Genomic DNA, 26,480 nt, shown 5'->3' with positions numbered 1-26,480 from the left:
TGGTGATGATGTCAAGGGCAAAACCTAGATCAAGGAGTGGTACAACTGCTTCAAACACAGCTGCACTTCAGTGGAGAGCAAAGCGCACTCAGGCAGGCCATCCACAAGTGGAAATGAGGAGCTGATTGAGAAGGTTTGGCAAATAGTCATGATAGACCATCATGTATCAATCCAGGAAACTGCTCACAAAGTGGGAATAAGCACAGGATCAGTGCTTTCTATTTTAATGGAGGATTTGTGCATGTGGAAAGTGTCAGTGAAATTTGACCTGAAGGTGTTGGCAGAGTAACATAAGCAACTCTGCACAGAAATTACTCGGGACATGCTGGGCTGTGCAAACCACATTCCAGACTTCATGGTCTCCGCTTGATACATTGTCATCTTGTGTGAAAATGAAAATCCATGGAGCGCATACTACATGTCTGTACACGAGGTGCAGTAGTCAGAAACCGACACAGCCTACCAGTATGAAAATTTTTACACATGCGCATGATGGGTGATATCACCTATCAACCCATAGGATTTTAACCACATGGCATTAGTTTTGGCAGGAAAAAATGAAGTCAGATAATATTTGAATATACCTCATATGATATTCTATACACACAAAAATATGCAATACATAAATGTGCATAATATGCATAAAGGTGCAGCAGGGCAATACACAAATGTGTGAGAGGCTGTGAAGAAATGCACAGTGGGCGAGATACAAACAGGGCAGTATTTCCGCAAGTAATAATAATGACAATACTTTCTACTATAGGCAGAAGGCCTAAAATTTGGTGGGAGAAGACAGAGTATATCAACCCCAGGGTTCAACTGGTACTTATCTTATCAACCCTAAAAGGATAAAAGACAAAGTTGGCCTTGGTGGAATTTGAACTCAGAACATAAAGGCAGAAGAAATGTCACTAAGTATTTTGTTTGACATGCTAATGACTTTACCAGCTCACCACCTTATGAGTAATAATACCAATTTTTTACAACTGCCCAACAGGGTGTAAAGCACGTACTGATTTATGGAGTAACAAGCAGAATTATAATAAGATGCTTTTAAACCTAACAAACAACAAAACATCTCTAACCTCCCTCTTGTTCTTACGGATAGTGATTATAACATAGCAGTTTTAAGTATACAGCAGAGTACTCTCTACCTGTTCATCTAATAAGTGCTAATTAAGACTCCAATTAAGAGATTTACCCAACCCTCGCATCAGCAAATTTAATACAAACCCACAACTTATTGCCTCACATACATTATTTAGATGAGAAATACAAAACAGGTATAATAAGAATAATAACAAAGATAATAATGAAAAACATCAAATAAAAAACAAAGCAAACAAATGATTATCTTTTAGTAATTATGACTTTTGAATTATCTCTTACAAGAAATAGGACACAGCTTTTAATTTGGGGATTGATGTTTTTATTAGTTTAAATTGTTTTTAATGTTCTTATTTATTATAAAGAAGCTAAAGTAAATATGTCTCTCTCTCTCTCTCTCTCTCTCTCTCTCTATATATATATATATATATAATATATATATATATATATATATATATATATGTAACTGTACATAAAGAATATGTTGACACAGTCGTTCCTGAGATACGATGGGATGGGATGGTCATCAAGTTTATTTCGAGCCTACAAAGGAGAACCTTTACACATTACTTCATATGTAATGCTAGAAGAAATGACTAAATTTTCCTCAAATCACACACTACCATCTTGAATTAGGACAGGACACACTGGACAATGACGTTCTATAACCAGTTAAGGGTGAGATAGTGTGTGTGTGTGTGTGTGGAGGTAAGAAGTTTGCTTCCCAACCACATAGTTTCAAGTTCAGTCCCAGTGTCTGGCACCTTAGAGAAGTGTCTTCCAACAGAAACTAAGAGAACTTCATTATGTGTGTGTGTGTGTGTGTGTGTGTGTGTATGTGTGCATGTTCATATGCACATACTTTCTATATAATATGTAGTATACAACATACACGCATGTTTTAGTAAATGTATGTGTCAGCACATATATACTAAGATGACTATGCATGCTAGTAATGCATTGATGAATGCGAACATGCATTTCACTACATGTGGTCATTTTAATACATGTGAGTATATCAGTGTGCACATCTTATAGCATGTGTGCATGTTAGAGCATGTGTGCTCATGTATGTTAATTATGCATGTGGCCATTGGTCACTATGTATCCGTCTGTCTGTATGTGCAGTTAATCTCACACATGTGCACACAGGGGTTACATGTGAGTATATGTGCAGGTACATGCCAGTAGTGTGTATGTACATGCATGTATTAGTATTATACATGTGTATTTGTAGCACATGCAGATAATGTGTGTGTTTATGCATGAGTGTGTGTATTAGGAGAGAATTCTGTCAAAGAAATATATTTTTGTCATTAAAGGGACACAAGGGTATGGGTAGGGGTGATTATGTAGTTGAACTAAAAAAAAAATTAATAACTTGGTCTCATATTGACTTTCTTCTCCTGTGGCTGTGTGGTAAGAAGTTTGCTTCCCAACCACATGGTTCCGGGTTCAGTCCCACTGTGTGGCACCTTGGGCAAGTGTCTTCAACTATAGCATCGAGCTGACTAAAGCCTTATGAGTGGATTTGGTAGGTGGAAACTGAAAGAAGACCGTGTTGTGTGTGTGAGAGTGTATGCCTTTGTGTCTGTGTTTGTCCCCTCCACTGCTTGACAACTGGTTGTTGCTGTGTTTACATCCCCATAACTTAACAGTTTGGCAAAAGAGGCTAACAGAATAAGAACCCAGCTTTAAGAAAAAAAAAGTATTGGGGTTGATTCATTCAACTAAAAATTCAAGGCAGTACCCCAGCATGGCAGCAGTCTAATGACTGAAACAAGCAAAAGAAAGAGAGAGATCAAATCCCACTAACATAAACTTTACCTTTAATTCTTTGGGGTTAATGAAGCAATCACTAGTCATGTACTAAATTCAATCCAAATGGTGGTAGTCACCTCAGACTACAACAGCCACTACAGCCAAGTGACAACTGCTGCTACCACCCCAACCACAACCATTCACTAACAATTGCTACTACCACTACAACCATCAAGTAATTGTTAACATCACTACAAATCCAGTAACAGCAGCTACTACCACCACAACTTACCGTTGCACAAGGTATGGATGAATTGCTTCTGCTACATCATGCATGTGTATGTACATATTCAACATCTGAGGCAGGTAGAAATCCACATCGACATCTTGGAAGGAGAACATTCGGTTACCTGATGGTGGAAAACAGAACAATATTCCTTTAAATATGGAAGAAAGACAGAGTTACTAGTTTGCAAGTAACTATAAGATCTTAATCTTTTGAGCTATCAGTCTTATATTGAAAGATGAAACATCTTGTATATTGTTGACATTAGGAAGAGCATCCAAGCACAGAAACCATGCCAAACATTGGACATTGGGGCTTGGTGCAGTTCTCTAGCTCGCCAGCTCCTAATGAACTGTCCAGCCCATGTCAGTATGGAAAATGGATGATGACAATGCTGATATATATATTATCATTGGGTAGTAGTATTAAGGGAGGTGGCTTTGTGCCAGGTGATGAGAGGTTAAGCTATGATAGAGGGAGAGAAATAAATGATTTAATGTACAAAAGGTATGTTGCTACCCCAGTCGGGAAGAGAAGGAAGGTGGGTAGTGAGAGAAGGAGAAGACTGGACAAGAGTGCAAAAGGAGAGAGGGAGATAGTGGGGAAGGGAATGTAGTAAGTGAACATGGTAGATGGAGGGGATGTTAGTAAGATATGTTTTAGGAGATGTGAGAGATGAGTCATTCATAAGGAACAGAATGAGTGCAAGTAAGCATGCAAGAGTGCGGAAAGAGAGTGGGAGATAGAGGGAAGGTGAACATGAGTGGAGGGTGGGAGTGTTAGGAGTATGAGTTATTTTTGATCATCATTGGGGTATCTTGTTCCTGGGTACATACATAGGGTTCAACTGATGCATAATACATATGTCAGTGGCCTAATGAATAAAACATTATCATCCTTTGTTTAGAAATAAAATGATTCTGATTCCAAATCTCCAGGAATATGATAATTTATGATGATTAGAGATGAAACCAATTGAAACAGGGTAGACGTAAACATTTAAAATAATTATATCTGAGGAAGAAGTTAATAGTCAAAAAAAAACTACAACTTCTCAACATCGCTTCTCATTTTTAGACATTCATGTATAAAACACACTTGTGTACAATGTTCAGCCTTCATCATTGAAAACACAATCACCCCCCCCAAAAAAAATCTCATTTACAATATACACTGACCTTTCTTCAGTATTACAATGCATGGAAACAACTCAATTAGACATTTAATATCTATTCATGTATAATATATACCTGTGTATAATGTACATCGATAATCATGGGCAAGGAAATTCCAGAAAAAAATTTAGTGTTACAATGTATGCAAAAAGTGTTTAGTCAGATTTATTGTATTTGCTATGTAAAATACACAGAAAGTATTCTCACACATAAAACAAACCACAAACCAAATTTGAAAATGACCTTTGAACTTTAGCACAGTCTATGCTGTAAAACTGCCCTTAATGTGACAACATTGTGGAAATTATGCAATCATGTTCTTTGTTTTGTTTTGTTTTTCTGTAAAAAATGTGTATTATACCTGAATAGGATATTTACAATCTGAAACAATATAGTACAGTATAGAAACCATGAGAATTTCATAAGACACTGCACCTTTTTCATATGTAAGTGGACAGTATCTGCCATGTAAAGTAAATTTAAAAACAATAAAAGAAACAAAAAAAAAAGGAACCATGTTAATGTAGAGTAGGGAGTATCATTTCTTGAAGGATCACACATATAAAATACCCAGGATAGCAACAGAGTGAATACTCAAATTTGAATGAATAAGTTCTAACACTATGTTAGTGCACCAAGCCTTACATATCGTGAGAGAGAGAGAGAGAGAGAGAGAGAGCAAAAGAGAGAGAGAGAGAGAGAGAGATAGAAACAGACAGAAAGTGACAGTTGATAGATGCCAGAATCAGTAGATTGACAATATGTCCCACAGTTCTTGTTGTATAGCCTCAAGTTAACTGGATGAGCAGATCAATGACCAAAGCCAAGTGGTTATTCTTTAGCTCCAGATTAAGTAGATTAAGGATTAAAGATGTCCAAGCAATGACCATAGCCTCTTTTTCTCAAAAATTGCTGATCTCAGTTTGCATTACATGAAACGTATCTATCTTTCATGGGCCAGTAGGGTGTAATCTGAGGGGGATCTAGTTGCCATTTTTAGCAAGTTCAATGACACAATAGATGACTCCTTCCTTGACTTCAACAACTATCAGTCGAGTACTGTGATTAATTAAATCATCTACACACATATATATATATGCTAGGTTTGTATGTATACACTCACATTGCTGTATTGATCATACTTGTTCTTTATACAGCAGTACTTGTATGCTTGTTTTGTATCCTTCAATGTTCAATAAACGACACTATTTTTAACACTATTAGGCCTAAGCATAATTAAAGGAAAAGACATTAATAAAATTAGCTGTTATTCCTGGAATATAACATAATCAAATGAAAAGACTCAGTTTTTCATCAATGTAACATTGCTGCTGCAAACGGTGGTGGTGGTGGTGGTAATAATAATAATAATATGCAATACCAGGCAGTGGCTCTCATGGTTTCTTATTTTAACTGATTAGAAGTGTTAACGTGTACAAGGGAGTGCTGAAAAGTTCCTGGCTTTAAGGGGATTGCAAAAGGCTAGGTTGGAGGCCCCAATTTCTAAGTTCTACAGTTCTGAAGGACTGCTACAATAAGTGTGTGAATCTGAGAGGGGAATGTGATCAACAACATCATAATTAATTGATCCTCCTCTATTTTCTTTTACTCTAGGCCAGGAAGATTTTAGTACCCCCTCGTACATGTATTGTCTTAGCATAAGGGCAAATATTCTGCTCAATACCAGTTTTGCTTGTCTGTTGCTTGACCATAACCATTTGACCACATCCCTTAGTGCCTGGTGATATTTTGAACAGGAGTAGTGGGAAAGCATTATAGCCATGTGTTGTGATGCATGGGTCTGATGTACCCTTATCAGATGGATAATCATGATGGATGTATTAGGCTACGTATATTTGTTCCCCAGCATCACTTTGGTGACATGTGCTGCCCTGTCACTCGATAATGATAATTATTTCTAATATTATCACATGGCAACAATATGAAGTTGGAATGTAGGTAATTCAGTCTCTTTTTTTTTTTTAATTGTTAATTTATCAACCCCAAAAAGGATGAAAGATAAACATCACCTGTAGCAGGATTTGGAGTCAGTAAAGGAATGGGATAACTGCCATAACTACATTAACTATAATAATGGTTACGAGTTTCTGACATTACTACAAGGCCACAACATTTTTGAGGAAGCATATAGTGAATTTAATCAATAGCAATATTGTACTGGTATTTATTTGTGCCCATGAGGTAACACCTAGAAGATTACACAACTTGTTAGAAATAGCAACCAAATCTCCCACAAATTACAACCTATGCCATGAAAAATCAGGAGAGAGATATTGGATAATGTAGCCTGAGATAAGCAATGCTTGAGAAAGACAGCAAGGTTGTAGCTGAAGTACTTTTGATTTGGGGTTAAACAATAACCACCTACCTTTTATCATATGCTTGGTCAAAGTTGATCAGGAGTTAAACAATTATAGCAGCATCTGATACTTATTTGATTGACCTCACTTGAATCTGAACTTATAACACACAAGTTTATCTAAATACTGCAAGATGTTTTCCTTGGCACTCTACCAATTCTGCTATCCATCATGTCACTTTCTATTCATCCATATCTCTGATGTCGTCTGTGTTTTTCTCTCTAGATATCAAATGGCTTTTTAATATTTACATATATGCAACATGTCAACTGAATCATCTCTCACCACCATCATGTATAATTATTCCTGGATATGTATACAGCCTAACTGATTCACTGATGCATGTGTTAACATGCAGATACTAACACACGCACACACACACCTTATAAGACATACATGTGCTTAGCAAGAGTTGCAGGTACATAAACATTTGAATCATAAATATTAAGACACATACATACAACACACACACACAGAATTATGTTTATGAGAAGAAACACCAAGTATTTGTAGTAATGTTTATTAGGAGGGACACTATTTTATGTAATATATTGGGTCATCCCATAAATAATGCGATCTTTTCAATTGCATGAGCTAAAAGTTGGTGAGGGACGGAATAAACCACTTGCATCAACTTGCTGTAAAAGTAGGTAGTAATTTAGTGCAAGTTTTGAAGAGTGCAGTTTGATTTAAACAGTTATTTTATCAAAGCTACAATGGAAGTGACAAAGGAGCATATTCAGCATATTTTGCTTTATGAGTTCAATAAAGGCAACAATGCAACGGAAAGTGTGAGGAATATTAATGCAGTCTATGGGGATCAGACAATAAGCGTAAGCCAATGTCAACGGTGGTTCCAGAAATTCCGAGCTGGAAACTACAGCCTAGAAGATGAGCCTCATCCTGGAAAATCTGTAGAGCTCGGCGAGGTTGTCCCACAAACCCTGGCAGAACAAAATCCCATCATAACTGTTGAGGAACTAACAGAGAAGCTTGGATTTAGTCATTCAACCATTCATCAACACCTATGCTAGAAGAAAAACAACCATCTTTGGTTTCAAGACAAAAGGTGTTCTTCCATCAGCCACATAAAGTGAGGATGGCATTCCAAAGGCTGAAGCAGTTGGAATGGGAAATGATGGGAAACCATATTTGCTAGACATTGCCCCATCTGATTATCATTTATTCCGCAGTTTTCAAAATCACTTGGAAAGAATATGAATTCTGAAGAGATGAAGTCAGAACAGTACTGGAAAAGTATTTTTCATCACAGAGAAGTGAATTTGGGAAGAGGGGCCTTGCAAGTTTACCAGATAGATAGAAGAGCAATGTCGGAAATGAAGGAGAGTAAATTTTAGATTAAAAAACAACTTTATCTTAATTTTGAAAAATAAAAGAAATATTTAAAAGAACGCATTATTTATGGGATGACCCAATATAATGCTTGTGTGTGTGTGTGTGTGTGCATGCATGCATGTGTGTGTGTGTGTGTGTGCGTGCATGCGTGCGTGCATGCATGCGTGCATGTTGGCTCATGGTAAGAAATTTGCTTGCCAACCATATGGTTTCAGATTCAGTTCTACTGTGTGGCACCTTGGGTGAGTGTCTTCTACTTTAGCCTTGGTATGACCAAAGCCTAGTAAGTAGATTTGGTAGACAAGCTGAAAGAAATCCACCATATATCATTATCATCATTTAACATCCATTGTCCATACTGGTTTGGGTTGGATGGTTTGACTTGAGCTGGCAAGCTAAAGAGCCGCATCAGGCATGGTTTCTACAGTTGGATGCCCTCCCTAATGCCAACCACTTTACAGAGTGTGCTGAGTGTTTTTATGTGGCACCACACAAGTACATTTATATGGCAACAGCAGGAGCCCTTTTTACATGGCACCAGCAAAGACTCTTGCAGGCCAATCCTCTTTGCCAAGGGGAGCAGCCTTAACACTTCTGAGTACAGATCTTGAGTACAGCAAGGTGCCAGGTATCTCGGTTCATTGCCATCTCATCTGAAAGGCTCAGCATCCTGAGATCATCCTTCAGTAATTTGTCCCACTTACAGAGTGTACTGGGTGCTACACACACACACACACGATTGGTGTAAAAACCATGCAAAACAAACAGAAGCCTGGTGTAGTCTTCTCCCTAGCTGGCTCTTGTCAAGCCAGCATGGAAGGTGGACATTAAACGATGATGATGTTTTATAGTGCATATGGAAGATAAAAGATCAGAAATGATTAACTACAGGTAATATATATAAACCAGTAGTACTGGTTTCATGGTCAAGGCTATCACCAGTTAAACTGGCAATACTACTCTGGGTTTACTTGGATGTTTGGAGGGTGAATGGCCACTCTAACAGAGTCAAAAAACAAGAGGACATGAAGGAGTCAATGGCCATCCATTCATCAAACCTACAAATGGAACAAAACTCTGACTCTCTGGGCAAACTCTGCACTGAGTTTCTTCATTCTCTTTCTCTCAGATATACTAGCATTACCTTTTCTTCTGAACCAAGAAAAGTCATATGAGAGAACCCCTTGATAAGTTCAACAACTTAGCAAGGGCCTTTCTTTATCATACAAATACAATAAATATATACTGTATATATGTATTCATATATAGAGCATAGTTTATGTTCATAGGGATATGTATTCTAATATTAGAATATAAAACAACAACGCAATTTAGTCACTGAAAATAAATACACTTAACAATCATAGAGTGGTGCAAAAATAGGAAGGTTATGTTGACAATCAACATTCAGTTGAGAATATCCCTTTATCTACCACAATCAAGAAGGGAAGAGAAAGAATGTATGCATTTGGTAGTATTGTGTGGGAGAAATAGCACTGAATACTTGTAGATTTCATTTATATACATAAGCATATAATCCATTGCCACAAGGTTAAGCCTAATCAACTGGTAAAGAATGTTCTGGAGAATAAAATTAAAACTGCTGTATTGGCAGACTGTGAGTTAGTTATATAGAAGCTCTGTCATTATTTTGGTTTCTTGTAAACAGTCAACCATGAGACAGAAATAATATACTTACCTAATACGCATGACATTACATGGAACTAATGTACATAACATTCAATCACATACACACAGCATGATACACACATGAATGCATAGAATGAACACACACACACACACACACACACACACACACACACACAGAGTATCAATGTTACATCTTCCATTGATATCAATGGCAGATGTGGTATTCATGCTTTTTCGTCAAACATTAACATGTTTTTTTGTGATTTCTAATCAGAGGTAACACAATGACACTTTTGGTAAGGCTTTCAAAACTGATGAGAGCAATGGCTATGCCAGTAACATCAGCAATGAAAATGAGGAGGCACATCACAATGATAGCTGAGATGTTGAGAAAAGGAAGAGTAAATATGGTTGGTATAAACCTTATAAATTGAAATATGAAAATTTATATGGAAACCAAACATGGAGAAAAAGGAATAAATGAAGAAGAAAAAATTAAAAACAATTCAAATGTAAAAAAATTGGTTTGTTGTGGAGAAGAAAAGAAGCTTAACATTTTATGCAGGAACCGTCATTAGTGAGAGAGAGAGATAAAAATTAATTAAAAAAAAAAGAACTGTTGCTGAGACACTCACCATTGATGTCATAAGCATTACAGCTGTGAGACTCTTCCTGCTGGTGAACATGTAGTGTTTGTTGAATATTCAACTTGGAGCGAACCGGAAGAATGTAATGTCCAGATATAGGTAGGTTGACCTCAATGGTGACCATTGTGTTAGTGGTGGAAGGCCAGAGTAGTACAGACACAGATGGATAGAGAGTGGGTGTACAAAGTTAGAAAATGAGAGTACAAAGCATACCACCCACTTGATTTTCAGTGAAACACATCAGAAAGGGATGAATGAGATCTCATTAGGAGTACACGTGTGTGTCCATAAAAGTGTACCAGAAACAAGCACCTCTCTCTCTCTCTCTCTCTCTCTCTCTCTCTCCACAAAATGCATTGGAAAGTAAAATAACAAAGAGAGATTAATGAAGGAATTCACTATGGGGGGATGAGCAGGAAAAAGACTTTTTGAATGTCTGAAGACCCAAGTGAAAGCAGCAATAACTTTCAGGAGTTCAAAGTTCCAGGCAGCAGGTGGGAGGAAGGCAGGTCAGTGATAAGGGTGGTGATTGGAGTGGAAGAGCTGCAGAGACACTTTGTTAATTTATCCAATTATGTTAGCTCCAGATTAATGTATTGCCAAGTGTAAGGATAATTGCTAGAAGTGGTGGTGGTGGTGGTGATGATAGCTATAAGGATGTGGTGGTGAGAGTAGTGTTGATGCAGATGGTATGTGTTGGAGGAGACAGTTGTGGTGGTTATAATGATGATAGTGGTGGTGTTTAGTTGCACATCAATCCTGATCAAGCAGATCCATGCAGTGACCCTTCCATCTTCTCTAGCTCTGACTATTCTGTCTTTTTATATTTCATGAACTCCATTGTCCAATGTGTCCTTTCTGTTTTTTTATAACAGTAGGAGTATGATTCAAGGGAGATTCCACTTCTGTCCCTAGTAAATCGAGGGAGCATGTTTTGTTAAGGAAGACAGCAATGGTAGTGGTGTTCGTAAAAGAATCGAAGCTGTTGCTATTAATAGTGATGGTAATGTTGGTGTGGCTGTTGAGGGTTAGCAATAATACTAGTAGTAGGATGGTAGAGTCAGAGATAAATACCAGATATAGCCGTGGTGGTAGTCATGGAATGGATGACTAATCAGCTAAATGATAATGATGGATTAAGAGATGCCAGATAGTCCACAACTTAATCCATTTACATATTATAGATACACACCACAAGGTGAGGAAGTTGTAAACCACGCATATTCATAATGTGTTGAAAGAATAATATTAAGGGTGGCACTCCAGCTTGGCCTTAACCATACTGGTTAAAAATTTGCAGAGAGCTAATTATGTTGCAGTCTTCCACTGACAGACCTATCAACCAAAGATCTTCCAGCTGTCACCATCATATCAGATATAGTGCACCAAGGACTATATCATGTAATTTGGGTCAGATTAGGTTGTTATTTCTAGCAGGTTGAATGGAGCATATAGAGGCTCCGTCATTGGCTTGGAATTAACTTTACTTTTGATAACAAGCTAGCCCTGACCAAACAGACATATGATCAAAATTGCTCTAACCATGACCATCCCATTTTTTTTCAAAGTCTACCTAGGATTACATTTTCAGTGTTAGAGTCCCATTTTTAAGAATGAGAAGATGTGATCAGAGGGAGATTTGGTTGTTACTTTTAAAGGCTTAGAAGATTTCATCATTGTCTTAGAACTAATTGTTAAAAAATTAGGAGAGAGAATAGTGATTAATTTGTTTCACCATAATTTATGAACCACGCACACTACTACTACTACTTTATTTGTCAATGCCTCAAGTATTTACCTTCCCAAACTAAGTCAGTCAAACCTAGTCCTAGTTTCTTACATATTCTCACGTAACCTGTTGCTTTCTTTGTTTGAGCTGTATCTTTTTAAAATTGTCAGACCTACTGCTTTGTTTTTTAGAATGCATATCATTTTCACCTGCATTCAGTCATACCCACCTACACAAACAAAGCCAAACCCACAGTGTGTAGGCGATATGGATGAGTGAAAAAAAAAAGTATTTGACATACAGCCTATATCAAGAAATCAAGGGTTCAAATAAATACAAGCATGGAGGTGTGACTAAAAAGGTTTGCTTTGCAATTACATGGATCCAGGCTCAATCCTTCACTACAACACCTCTAACAGATGTTTTCTATCATAAACTCAGATCAACCCAAGCCTTGTGAGTGAAAGTGGATAGATGGAAACTATGAAGAAGCCTACTGAATATATTTCAATAGTAGACTTAATCCATCTGCTTTAGAGTAGGTATGAGATTATATAGGAATCTTATCTGCAAGAGACTAACATTCTGTTCAGTTTGTGTCATGAAACTAGAACTAAGTATTAACCATTAAAAGTACTTTGCAAGCATTTACAAATAAAAGTATAAGAATATTCATGCTTATACATGCGCACACACACACACATATACTTGTACATATATAAGCCCTGTGAGAGGATTTTGGTAGACATGCACACAGGTCAGCGTGAGTTGTCCCTTTGTCTTGAGATCACATGACTGCTGTAAACAAGTGTCACCATCATATAAGCAATGTCTTCATTTCTTATGTGTAAAAACATTGTCCAGCTACAGGGAAATATTACCTGACTTAGAAATAGGTTAATATACAAACACACACACATCTAAACTTCCCCAAGTAAATACACTTTGCTTCAAGATTATTTCTTGTGATGTTAGATAAGTTAAAGATTATTTTCTTTTAAGCATTGTCTTTTTCTTTTAATGATATTCATGGCTCCAATTATAATTATCACAACTATTGTTTTGTAGCTTAAGAAGTACTCTTTATAACAATACTAATTTCTGAAAAATGAATCAAAGGCAGACAAGATATTTTGCTATAATTTCAATGACATTTACCTAAGTTGTGTGAAAGTAGTGGTAAGTATCACTTGAAATCTTTCATGGACACAAACAATCCTCTCTCCTAATAAACATTTTAATCACACACAATAATAAAGATATGATGGAAGTATATTGTTATAGCTGGGAGGTATAATACTTCAAACCTATGTTCTCTATACTATTTCGTTTGTTTTCATACTTGTGAAATTACTTACAGCTAACATACAATTTCACACGGCTACAACACAATCAAGCATACAAGCAATCAAATGTATACACACACACATTTAGATACTTCTAATGACTGTCAAAACACTAGCAGGCAACAACAAAATTATGCAACAAAAACTATTATCCAGCCAGGGTGAAAAGACACAGGAGTCAAAAACAAAAAGACAAGATAATTTATAGTGTTGTTTTTGTTTTTTTTTCAGCACTGATCAGTTCAAATCAAGTAGACTATAACTCAAAGCCATTTCAGATGTGACTATCCTAGCTTTTATTTTCTGACACAATGACACTCAGGAACATTAAGGCATTTTATCTGTGCTTCGCTTCATCATCAATCAACATCCATGTCCCATGCAGGCATGGGTTGGATGGTTAGACAGGATCCAATAGGGCCAAACAATTTAATCATACTCCACTGTATTCTTTGCTATGTTTTCATTTAGATACACATTGTGATTCCGGAATTAGTTTTGTCTTTTTGAGAACTGCATATCTCTAGTCGTCCTTGTTCTTTGTCATCTCCTGAATGATGTGGTTTGAGCTCCTGAGACTAGGCCCTTGAACCTCATCGAAGTGGATTTAATTTATTTCCTTTAGGAGTGACAACAACAGATTGTTCAGACAAGTGCTTATAGACGACAGTTGTTTCTTACTTAAAAGAGATGTGAACCTAAATTATTTGTCGTAATATATTATTAATAACATATATTAACACAAACTGAAAACTGGTTATGTTTTCAAATATTCTTTTCATAGACTTGTGTAGGCAGAAAGAGGTTTCTAAATATCAGTGATCTTTAATTGCTTTGTCAGGCAGGAAGTCAGTACCCAACCCTAACAACCAAGGATTAAATCTAACATCTAAATACACCTGTCTCGTATATCTGCATCATGATTAACAGAATAATTTATATGATATCTTGATTATGATCGGGAGACTAAATTGACCCCCAAACACCATATGGCTGAGAATCATTGCTCTAGAGTACACCTTGATCCTTTCCCATAGAATGGTTTCAGTTGTACACAGACCCTATCTTATAAAACAATCACTATAATACACCTTAATCTTATTCCTTAGACTTTGTAATACATCTTAATCCTATCCAACAAAACAGCTTAAATAATGCATTTCAATTCTATTCCATAACCAAGTTTCTATTGTATGCTTTGATCTTTTCCAACAGAACTTTATAGCACATCTTAACAGATAAGCCACTATAATGCATCTTGTTCATATCCAGCAGACCACTTCTACATTACTCCATGAACCTTTTCCAACTGACCAGACTCTCCAGTATATTTTGACCTTATCCAATAGAACAGCCTCTACAGTATATTTTGGTCTTACCCAACAGTACAGCCTATGTCAATTTAGGCCTTAGCCACACTTAGTGAGCACTACAATTTGCCATAACCAGAATATACCAGGGAATGTGTATATCTTACTTTAATACACTGACCAAGAAAGTCCAGCCGGGAGCTGGTAAAGATTTGTATCCAGAGTAAATAGGTTAAAAACAGGAGCACCATAACCTCATTACACAATGAACCTTCTCAGCAGGTATTAAATACACACTGACACAAATCAGTGTTTGACTGACAATGCACACTAGTAACACTAAATAACAGCTAGTGCAATTGCAGTAGTAGTGAGGTGAACATAAAAGAAATCGCAAAGCAACAAGTTGTATACTAGATATTCATACATACATTCTATCTTTCTAATCTTCACACAACTCCATTCATTCCATTCCTCCAACACCTATACACAATCAAATGCATCTGCATATTCATTCTTCCTTTTCTCCAACCTTCTTCAAACATATAGACAAATGCATACACACTACATGCATGTATATGATATGTTGAACATTTTTACCAATGCATGTTCAGCAGATACATACACATAAATATGTGTGTGCACACACATATACACACAATGTAATTCTTAAGCAGGGCAGTTAGAATATGCAAGTCTCCTCTAAAGTTCAAGATTGCAGAGTTAATATTGTTATTGTTGTTACTGCGTTGCTAGAATTCTAACAAAGAAACTCTGTTTCTTTTGGAAAAGCTGACTCTTGTCTTGGTGGTGGCATATCTGCATTCCTACATACATTTAATCTCAGGTCAACCATGACTCAGTAAATATTTGTTATAAGATATTCCAGTCATGCCCATACAATATTTTCTTTTATTCATTAATATTTCATTAATATGCTCAAAATGTCTAATGCTCAAAATGTCTGGTAGTGTCGGCTATAGCCTAGTCACCCGTATAGTTAATCAGGTGATACACAAAGGAGTCATACCCAATGACTGGTGTAGCAGCATAATAGTCAATTGCTACAAAGGTAAAGGTGACACCCTAGATACAAATAACTACAGAGGTATCAAGCTGTTGGATCAGGTGATGAAGGTTACGGAGAGGGTCATAGCCCAACTAATTAGAGAGAGAGTTAGTTCAGATGAGATGCAGTTTGGGTTTGTGCCAGGGAAAAGTACTACTGATGCTATATTCCTGGTAAGGCAGCTGCAGGAGAAATACCTAGCCAAAGATAAGCCCCTGTACCTGGCTTTTGTTGACATGGAGAAAGCCTTTGACAGGGTCCCCCGATCCCTTATCTGGTGGGCAATGAGGAAACTAGGGATAGATGAATGGTTAGTGAGAGCTGTGCGGGCCCTGTATAGGGACGCTGCTAGTAGGGTGAGGGTTGGAAACGAGTACAGTGAAGAATTCCGGGTAGAGGTAGGGGTCCACCAAGGCTCAGTACTCAGCCCCCTCCTATTTATCATAGTCCTCCAGGCAATAACGGAGGAATTCAAGACAGGATGCCCTTGGGAGCTCCTCTATGCTGATGACTTTGCTCTAATTGCTGAGTCGCTATCAGAACTGGAGGAGAAGTTTCAGGTGTGGAAACAAGGATTAGAATCGGAGGGCCTCAGAGTCAATCTAGCTAAAACCAAAGTCGTAATCAGTAGGAAGGTAGACAAATCACAAACGCCTTCAGGTAGATGGCCCTGCTCGATCTGTAGAAAACGTGTAGGTAGAAACTCTATAAGATGCACCAAGTGTAAGCTATGGACACATAAGAGGTGCAGCAATGTCAAAGGAAGGCTAACTAGGAAGATGGCTTTTGTATGTGGCAGATGCTCAGGAACAATAAACACTGAAAATGCTCTGAGACCAACTTCCGTCACTTTCCAGGGAGAAAAACTAGAAATAGTTGATAGTTTCCGTTACCTAGGTGACCAAGTCAGCAGCGGGGGCGGGTGTGCTGAAAGTGTAACTGCTAGAGTAAGAATAGCTTGGGCAAAGTTCAGAGAGCTCTTACCTCTGCTGGTGACAAAAGGCCTCTCGCACAGAGTGAAAGGCAGACTGTATGATGCGTGTGTACAAACAGCCATGCTACATGGCAGTGAAACATGGGCCATGACTGCTGAGGATATGCGTAAGCTCGCAAGAAATGAAGCCAGTATGCTCCGATGGATGTGTAATGTCAGTACTCATACTCGGCAGAGTGTAAGTACCTTGAGAGAAAAGCTGGACCTAAGAAGCATCAGTTGTGGTGTGCAAGAGAGACGTTTGCGCTGGTATGGTCATGTGGCGAGAATGGATGAAGATAGTTGTGTGAAAAAGTGCCACACCCTAGCTGTTGAGGGAACCTGCGGAAGAGGCAGACCTAGGAAAACCTGGGACGAGGTGGTGAAGCACGACCTTCGAACTTTAGTTCTCACTGAGGAAATGACTAGAGACCGAGACCTCTGGAAGTGTGCTGTGCACGAGAAAACCCGGCAGGACAAGTGAGTCCATAACCCGTGGCCTTCTACATGGGATGGAGCCAGCCTACGTATGCATACCTTCCCTTCTTGGGACACAAAACTCTACTTGTGAAGACCTGTTGAGGCAAGTGAGGATCAGAATCGAAATCGATCAATGGAAATTGCAGATGTGTTACCAGTGCCGGTGGTATGTCGAAACTCTACTTGTGAAGACCCGTTGAGGCAAGTGAGGATCAGAATCGAAATCGATCAACGGAAATCGATCAATGGAAATGGCAGATGTGTTACCAGTGCCGGTGGCATGTAAGAGAACCTTCCATTTTGCGACCGTTGCCAGCACCGCCCCGACTGGCCTCGTAAAAAGCACCATCCGTTCGTGTCCGTTGCCAGCCTCGCCTGGCCCTCGTGCCGGTGGCACATAAAAAGCACCATCCATTCGTGGCCGTTTGCCAGCTCTGTCTGGCACCTGTGCGGGTGGTACGTAAAAAGCACCCACTACACTCACGGAGTGGTTGGCGTTAGGAAGGGCATCCAGCCGTAGAAACACTGCCAGATTTGACTGGGCCTGATGAAGCCTTCTGGCTTCACAGACCCCAGTAGAACCGTCCAACCCATGCTAGCATGGAAAACAGACACTAAACGATGATGATGATGATTTTATTATACATTTCTCCAGTGAAGATTTGGTCATTATTTCAAGCAAGTTGAGCAACTACAAACAGATTCTCTCATTGGTTCAATCCATTCTTGTAGTTACATGAATTGCTAAATGTTACAGCCTTCTACAGGCTTTAAAAAGGCAATCACATTTTTATGCCAGTTCACAACAGATAACGGAAATACAATAGCCAAAGATGCAGTATAAATTAGATTTGTTTACTTCTGTGCCACAAGTCCAATCATGCAGAGTTGAGGTGCACTAGTTAACATTTTTGTTATCTGTGACTAAATGCTCAGAATACTGAGCTCTGAAATATTTTGGTGGAAAATAAAATGAAAGACAATTTTTTTAAAGAGATTTAATTATGGTTTTAAAAGGGAATCCATTCATCATCATCATTTAATGTCCATCTTCCATGCTGGCATGGGCTGGATGGTTTGACAGAAGCAGGCCAGGTAGGAGCCTGCACCAGGTTTCTGTGTCTGTTTTGGCAGGGTTTTTACAGCTGGATGCCCTTCCTAACACCAACTACCCTGTAGAGTGGACTGAGTGCTTTTTGTGTGGCACAAGCAAGGTCAGTTTGACATGATTTTAACAGCTGGATGCCCTTCTAAATGCCAACCCCTTCAGTGTGAATGGGATGCTTTTTACATGGCACCAGCACCGGCAGGTTAACTAAGTAACTTGCAAGACAAGGAATTTTGAGAAGGGAGGAGGTGATCTTCAGTCAGATGATAAAGGATTAGAGTATGACAGAGACAGAAACAGGTGCCTTGCTATAGAGGAGGTAGACATTTACCCAGCCAAGAGAGGGAGAGAGACTGCAACCATGCTGGAGAACTGCCTTGAAGGATTTTTAGTGGAATGAATCAATCCGAATACTTTTTTTTTTTTCTCAAGCCAGGTACTTATTCTACCAGTCTCTGTTGCTGAACTGCTAAGTTACAGGAATGTAAACACACCAGTTGTAAAGCTGTAGTAGGGGACAAACAGAGACACACACAATCATCATCATCATCGTTTGATATCAGTCTTCCATGCTGACATGAACTGAACGGTTTGACAGGAGCTGGCCAGACAGGAGCCTGCACTAGGCTTTTGTGTCTGTTTTGGCAGGGTTTTTACAGCTGAATGTTCTTCCTAACACCAACTGCCCAGCAGAATGAATTGAATGCTTTTTATGTGGCATAAGCAGAGATGAGGTCAGTTTGACGGTTTTTACAGCTGGATGCCCTTCCTAACACCAACTGCCCAGCAGAATGAATTGAATGCTTTTTATGTGGCATAAGCAGAGATGAGGTCAGTTTGACGGTTTTTACAGCTGAATGTCCTTCCTAACACCAACTGCCCAGCAGAATGAATTGAATGCTTTTTATGTGGCATAAGCACAGATGAGGTCAGTTTGACGGTTTTTACAGCTGGATGCCCTTCTAAATGCCAACAGTTGAAAGTGTGGACTGGATGTTTCTTAAGTGGCACAAGCTCTGGCAGGATCACCTTGTAACTTTTAAGACAAATATACTTTGAGAGGGGAGGAGGCATTGGAGAAGTGGATATTATGACAGATGAACGGTTATAGTGAAACAGAGATAGAAACAGGTATCTTACTGTAGGGGAGGTACATGGTTACCCAGCCAGAGAGAGAAAAAAATGAGGACAGAAATAGGTGTGCTACTGCAAAGGAGACACATGGTTACCCAACCTGAGGGAAGAGCAAAAGATATTAGCCTAAGGTGCATGCAGTGGGAATGAACCTGGAACCATGTGATTGGAAAGCAAGCTTCTTACCACACAGCCATGCCTGTGCCTATTTTTATCATGTTGCATCAGAATAACAAAGGCAAATGAGATATGGTGTGCATATTTACTTATAAAATAAATATATTAGAAGTATATTGTAAGGATATGATATCAAAGATATGAGTGAATTCTCATTATTTAACAGGTTTCTTCTTTTCTTTTAAAACAAATATGAACAAATCAAACAATTGAAAAACTAAATTTTATGTATTGGTATTAAGAAGTGAAAGAGTGAAGACACAGGGAAATAAGCTACTGCTTGAGTCAATCAAAATTCAACTGGTTAACCATTTGATTTATGTTTTGTATTGAAAGAAAAAAAAATAACATTTTAAAATGAGAGAATTTAAAGAATGAAGTATTTGATAAACTATTTATGCCTTCAATATTGTATTTCTTCTACAAAAGACATTATTTTGTAAGTAAATACGTTCACCATATCTTGTGTGCTGTTGTTATTTTGATACAACATAATAAAAAAACAGATGTTATGGTTCTCTAATAAACACCATTTTAAAACAGACTATTTTACCTCTTATTTTTTTTCCCTAAAATAGTTTACTGATGTAGTATGTTTTTTTCAAATAACTCCATTTTAAACTACCATTTTTCTTATAAGCAGTTATTCCGACACATCATAATAAAGAGGAAATACATCACAAAACGATTTTTGAATAACGTCCCTTTTAAAACTTCATAAATATTTCTTTAAGGCTGATTTTTATGATTTACCCCAAAATATTAAAAAATTCAGTTTTCTGAGAATTTGATCTTTCAAGCTCTCAGAATTTTGATTTTTAGATCGTTTGAATTCAACATTCTTACAATTGGTGGTCTTCGTTCAGTCTCATACCCTAAACCCCAAATATCCTCAATCTTTAACAATTCTTTAACAGTTGAGAAGCAGGAACCAGTCAACCAATACCCAGCCTAGAGAGAGAGAGAGAGAGAGAGAGATGCTAGGATATGGCTTGGATGCAACAACAAATTTCAGCTGAGTGAAATTCATGGTGGAATATGAATGCAATCCACATTAGATCAGTAGCTGTCACAACTAAGCTATTTCAAGTTCAATCCCATAGCATGGCACCTTGGGCAAGTGCCTTCTGCCATAGCTTTAGGTCAACTAAATCTTTATGAGTGAAATTTGACAGGCAATGCAAATTATGTGGAAGTCTATAAGAAACCAATCCTGTTCATGAATAGTAGACATAATCTCCCATCTGGTTTAATACCACCACCTGGCGGCCCTTGAGTGTCTTTAACAGAGTTTGCTCTGTTGCAAGCATTGAAGTCAGTTCTTCATTTGTAGGATAAGTTTTTCCCACCAATTACAATCAATAAAAGTGGGTAGGGAGAGCAGGCGTTAAATGATGATAATGAACAAAAACAAAAGAAAGAAACCAGCTTCCTCTGAAGCATTATTTCATAATGAAAATGTCAAAGTCAGTTTAACACAACTTCCTCACTATGCATAAACAACATACAACTAAATTCCTCAACATTTCTACAAGAAAAAAAAAACCCAACAAACTAGGCATCACAACTGATCACCTTTCATGTCAATCTCACATATATAACATTCTTTGAAACTACCTCCTAAAGACAAGGCTTCTTCAGGCTTGAAACATTCAGCTCAGGTTAGTTGCAGACCCTTTACAAAGCTCTAGTGCAACTCTTAAGAGAGTACTTATTAAACACTTACATGAAACACTGATGCTGTTGTTACAAACACACAACAATCATCAAAGATCACTTCCTCCAAAGCAATCATGCTGCTGCTGACAGGCAATGATTTACTCACCAACACATTGCAACCACAGACTCTCAAACAGCCTCTATTACAATAACATTTTTTTGACTTGGTTTTTTTTTTTAATGAACCATTTCCACCTTGGCAACTACCAAACCTCCTCTTGCCATTTTTCCTCACATCTTATTCCACAAAAAATCACTTAAATACAAACACCCAAAAACTACAAACTTCTGATACCCCCACTCATCTCATATACTTCCTACAGTTATCAATCAACCTCAAGAAGTCCAAGCAGAACACCAATGACATCAATCTCACAAGAGTCTGAGAGGGCCTATAAAGGAAATAGGAATTGGCTCCTCCCACCACTAAATAAAACATAAAAACACTCCTGACAAGGACAATCCTGAAAATAAACACTTAAGTGTTCAGTGTAAGTAAACATGCTAATCAGTTTCATTCCCTTGAACATTGTTAGCCACTGATACCATGTTTATAAATTGAACCAGCAAAATCATTATTTCAATGACATTAAGATTTGTGGCTATTCACCAACAATGATATGACTTAGAAATAAACTTAGTTTAGCCTTACTAGTACCTCTTCAATAACTGCATTTGGGGAAGTCCTTGAGAAAATTAACAATTTATCTACCAAGAATATGACAGTGAATCCAAAATCTAGTTCTGTAATATTTAGAAACTTCGCCTGTAATGAATCTCAGTTTATAAAGTGACTAATGATATTTTGGCTAAATGTTGTAACAATTAACTTGTGCAAATGACAGCTAGAACGCATTTGATCATACATCCATACATCTCATCAATCAGGACTGACCTAGGGTTAAACAACAACTACCGCCACAACCACCACCACAACATCACCATCTCCAACCCATCTCAACTCACACACAACCACGACTACCTCAACTAACCACCACCACCACCACCACAATAAACATAAAAATACTGGTTTAGCAGGTTTGTATGACAGACAACAGAATATTTCTATCACAATAACAGCAGAGATTGACTTCTGTATCACAACTTTTCTTGCCAATGATTTCACACATCATTCAACCTGTAACTGTAGCTTAGAAACCCATTGTAATTCAGACTAACTTCACTGAAATGTAGGTTAGATTCTTCACAGCTTCTTAGATAAAATGTTTAATTCATTCATTTAATGTAATTGTAGTCAATTAAGTCTCCTCTCTCTTAGATGCTTGCTCATCAAAAAGGACAAATCTAATGAAACAAGTGTGTGGTTCATACCCATGAACCAAACACTTGTCTACATTCAAGAGAGGACAGCTGCATCGTTTGAAGTATGAACTGCTATATATAAAGCTATATGTACTGCTATATATAAAGCAAGATCTGAAAACACCAACAAAAAGCTTATAACAAAGTCACTTGATCAAAAGCTTCTTTGATTGCTCTAAAAGAATTATATCTCCCTCTATTAACACACTGGCACAAATGTTTGGCCTAGCTGAATTGTTAGAGTAGTAGATTACCAGACTAAGGATTTACAATTCATATCCTGTTACTGGTAATTAATTGCTAAAGGCCCAGTCCACCTAGTTGGAAATGAGAACCATGGGTTTGACTATCATCAGCAGGATTACTGAACAACTGCGTTCTGCACTGCAGTGCTGAGTATGAATGGCTGGACTTGCCTCAAATATAGCAGCTTATAGAGTTGTACTAGTTTCTATTCACACTTCTATAAACCCGTTTCTTTAAAGAGAGGTAGAAATTTGTAAAGGGCCCCAAAACAGGCTTTATACTATTTAGTTTGGTATCTCAAACATCGTGGTTAAATTCCACTCAAAGTTGACTGTCTTTCATTCTTTCTAAAAAATAGGGATATCAACCAAATAAGGAGAGGAGCTGTGCAACCAACTGCAGCTCCTTCTTCATAATAAAAAGTGCATCAGAAAGTCACTCAACCGAGATCATTATTCAGACTGATTAGCTGAAGTAAGCCGGATGCAACCAGAGTATCACAGGCCAAGGTTGAACTCACTTTTGGACAAGTTTAACCTTTACACAAAAAAAATCCCTAAAATTTATAATTTTAGGGATCTTCAGTTCATTTATTAAAAAATATAGTTTTACAGGTGCGCAAACCTGTTAGCATTTGCAAACATCGACGTGCATATGAAGGTGCATGTGTGTTTGTGCAAATATATATGTGTCTATCAATTATATGTATGCATTTCTATGCACATTTATATCTATATATATTTGTATTATTGTATGTGCATGTATACACACACACATTTCTGTATGTGTTTCTATGTTCGTGTGTAGATAGAAAGACCAATACACATATATGCATACAAAGGGTGTTCAAATGTTTAAATCTAAATTTGAACCTTTTTATTTACACATAACACACACTTTCCTATTATGCCACCTATGCAACAAGATGGTAATCAATTATATCAGTTCATGTTCAACACCTCTCTCTTACTATCACCATCTCTCACCTCTGTTATTTGTTATTAAAATTCATCACTCTTAACACACACTCTCTCTCTCTCTCTACTAACCATCATATAGCTGTCTGTCATTTTCTCCCATGAAAAAACCCTTGCTCCTATCACTCTGGTTTTCCTCTATTACTCACTTCTGTCACCTTATTGCACTGGTCCTCTCCTAAATTTCCCTCCTCAATTACCTTCCCTGTCATATTATTTCTATTGACTCTCCTTATTGACAACCATCATGTAGCTATCTCTCTCTCTCTCTCCTCTATTTGTCTCTCTCTCTCTCCTCTATTTGTCTCTCTTCTGTTACTCCCATATTCCTATTATCCTAGTCCTTTTCTTCCCATCCAGTTGTGTGAAAAGAAAGGGATGAATGTAACTCTAGAAACAAAGGACACTTTAGATTTGCCAGAGACAAAACAGCCTCTCAGATACAAATGAGTAAATGAAGGTAATGACTATCTAGATTCACCCATCAATCCTATCTGATTTCTACAATGTCACTATTCACACCTAAGTGAATGCTCAATGTCCAACTATTGAGCATTTGAGAAACCAGAGGAAATAGTACCTTACTGGAAAATAAGTCAGAGTTGGCAACAGGACAGGTTTCTGGATACAGAAAAATTGCCTTGATGAACAATAAGTTTCACTTGGAAAGTTAATATTAAGACGGTGATGGATGATGGATGATGGTGTGTTTGTTTCCTATAGTCTTGCATGTGTTCCTACATGTGTGTACATGTATTTCTGTATGCATATCAATGTTTGTGCACCTGTACATATTTTATTTTCATCAATATCAAGACATTAGCATGGGTTTGAAAAATCCAAATGAAATGAAAAAGAGAGAAAAGTAAAATAGTTTTAAGTGTACTTACCTATATATATCTGAACTCCAGGCTCTTTGGAATTATAAAGGTAAGATATAGCAATGGACATGTTGAAAAGTTTTGATTCAAACAGTCGTAATAACCATGAGTGTTTAGCTGGAGGTGGTTTGGTTTTGTGTTTTGACTTGCATAACTGCTTGGGAGTGGAATCTATAACATGTCCATTCTCTATGGGGTAACCATTTTGTTCTTCGGAAGGAGTACAGTTTAAATTCAAACTCAAACCCTTTGAATTCAACCGGCTGCTATACAGAGAGTTTATATTGTTGGCATTTTCAAGGTCCATGTGGTTAGTTTCAGAGGTAGTCACAGCACTGTCTTCATCCATAGCTTCAGGAGTCTGTCGAAGTTGAATAGATTCTTCGTCCATTGGCCAGTCCTCATGATCATCACCAGCATTTCCATAACACTCACTGCAGCCTTCATCAATTGGCAATGTGTCGTTATCACCATTTACTAAGGCTGAATCCATTCCCTTTTCTTGTCTGTACAACTCCTGACTGTCAGTGATGCTCTCTTCCAAAATGCACATATTGCGATTTAGAAGCTGCTGGCTGTAGGTATTTTTCATGCCCCCATTTATTTCCTGGTGTATTGTTGGGTAGTGGCCATGTATTTTTTCACCTACTTCACTGGCCACATTGCTTACAAATGGATACTCTGCTTGAGAAATTTCCATATTGTACATACTATATAAATGTGTTTCTTTACCGTTCAATATGAGTACCAATTATGTGAGAGGAGTGAGAATAGTGTATAGGAGTTTCTACATTGCAATAATATGTGGTTGGAATGTAAGCTGACTGATTTAGATTCTTTGCAGGACTTCCAGTGGAATCAGCAAATCGTACCATTATGGCATAACATACATTAATGCACAGACTAAATGTAAACAGTAACAGGAGTGGAGAAAAGCCAAGATAACAATAAGGAACCAAATGGGAAAGTACTGCTAAAAGGTAACAGAAACTAAAAATGTAGGATTCTGCAAGAAGAGGAAGGTCTGAATTAACTCTTGCAGAATGTTGAACATTGAATGCAGTATTTTATCACAAATATTCAAGGTTTTTATGAATAACTTATCACAGATGGTCAGCTCAAAAGAATAAAGTCTGGTGGATAACAGATGATCGTTGGAAAAAAAAGAATAGGCCAGTTCTTGGTGTAGGTCTTTGTTTCTCAGGTAACAAAACCACCAGATCATTAAAGTTGCTTCACCGATATTGACTTGAACGTGTCAACCATCAAAAGAGCCAACTGGAAGAGAAGAAATAAAACAGATTATTAATTTATGGTCGCAATAAGAATACCTCATAACAAAAACATCAAGAAAACAAAAACTTAAAAACTGATTTTCTACATTGGCACACAGTCAAGAAATTTTTAGAAAAGGGACACAGCCATCTAAAGTAATGCCAGCATGCTTGGTGCTTATCTTAGAAGGATGGAAGATGACATCAGCCTCTGACAGGATTTCAACTCAGCATGAAAGAGGACAAAACTACATACTACATGTCATTTAGTTTGGTACTTTATTTCAGACAACTAATAATGTTTAGTATGAATAACAATAAAAAGTAGAGTAGCAAAAGTACTTATGTTTAAATCCTGCTAATGTTAACTT

General features: G+C 37.6%; 1 protein-coding gene across 4 annotated transcripts in view; it reads right to left on the bottom strand.

Annotated features, from left to right (window-relative positions):
* LOC115211051 (phosphatidylinositol 4-kinase beta) overlaps positions 1-26,480 on the bottom strand; it is a 135,880-nt gene that overhangs the window by 51,658 nt on the left and 57,742 nt on the right. For 3 of the 4 annotated variants that reach the window (XM_029779926.2, XM_029779928.2, XM_029779927.2), the window contains exons 2-3: positions 24,845-26,113; positions 3,161-3,278 (exon numbers count right to left, since the gene is read on the bottom strand). In XM_029779926.2, coding sequence (XP_029635786.1) covers positions 3,161-3,278; positions 24,845-25,544 — 818 coding nt within the window. In that variant the 5' untranslated portion in view covers positions 25,545-26,113. Of the gene's footprint in view, positions 1-3,160; positions 3,279-10,351; positions 10,932-24,844; positions 26,114-26,480 lie in introns of those variants that run through there. The other variant, XM_036502617.1, reaches the window with a different exon arrangement.

The sequence above is a fragment of the Octopus sinensis genome, linkage group LG4 (genome assembly GCF_006345805.1).
Source record: "Octopus sinensis linkage group LG4, ASM634580v1, whole genome shotgun sequence".
Lineage (NCBI taxonomy): Eukaryota > Metazoa > Mollusca > Cephalopoda > Octopoda > Octopodidae > Octopus > Octopus sinensis.
This window is presented reverse-complemented; position numbering and strand designations above follow the sequence as displayed.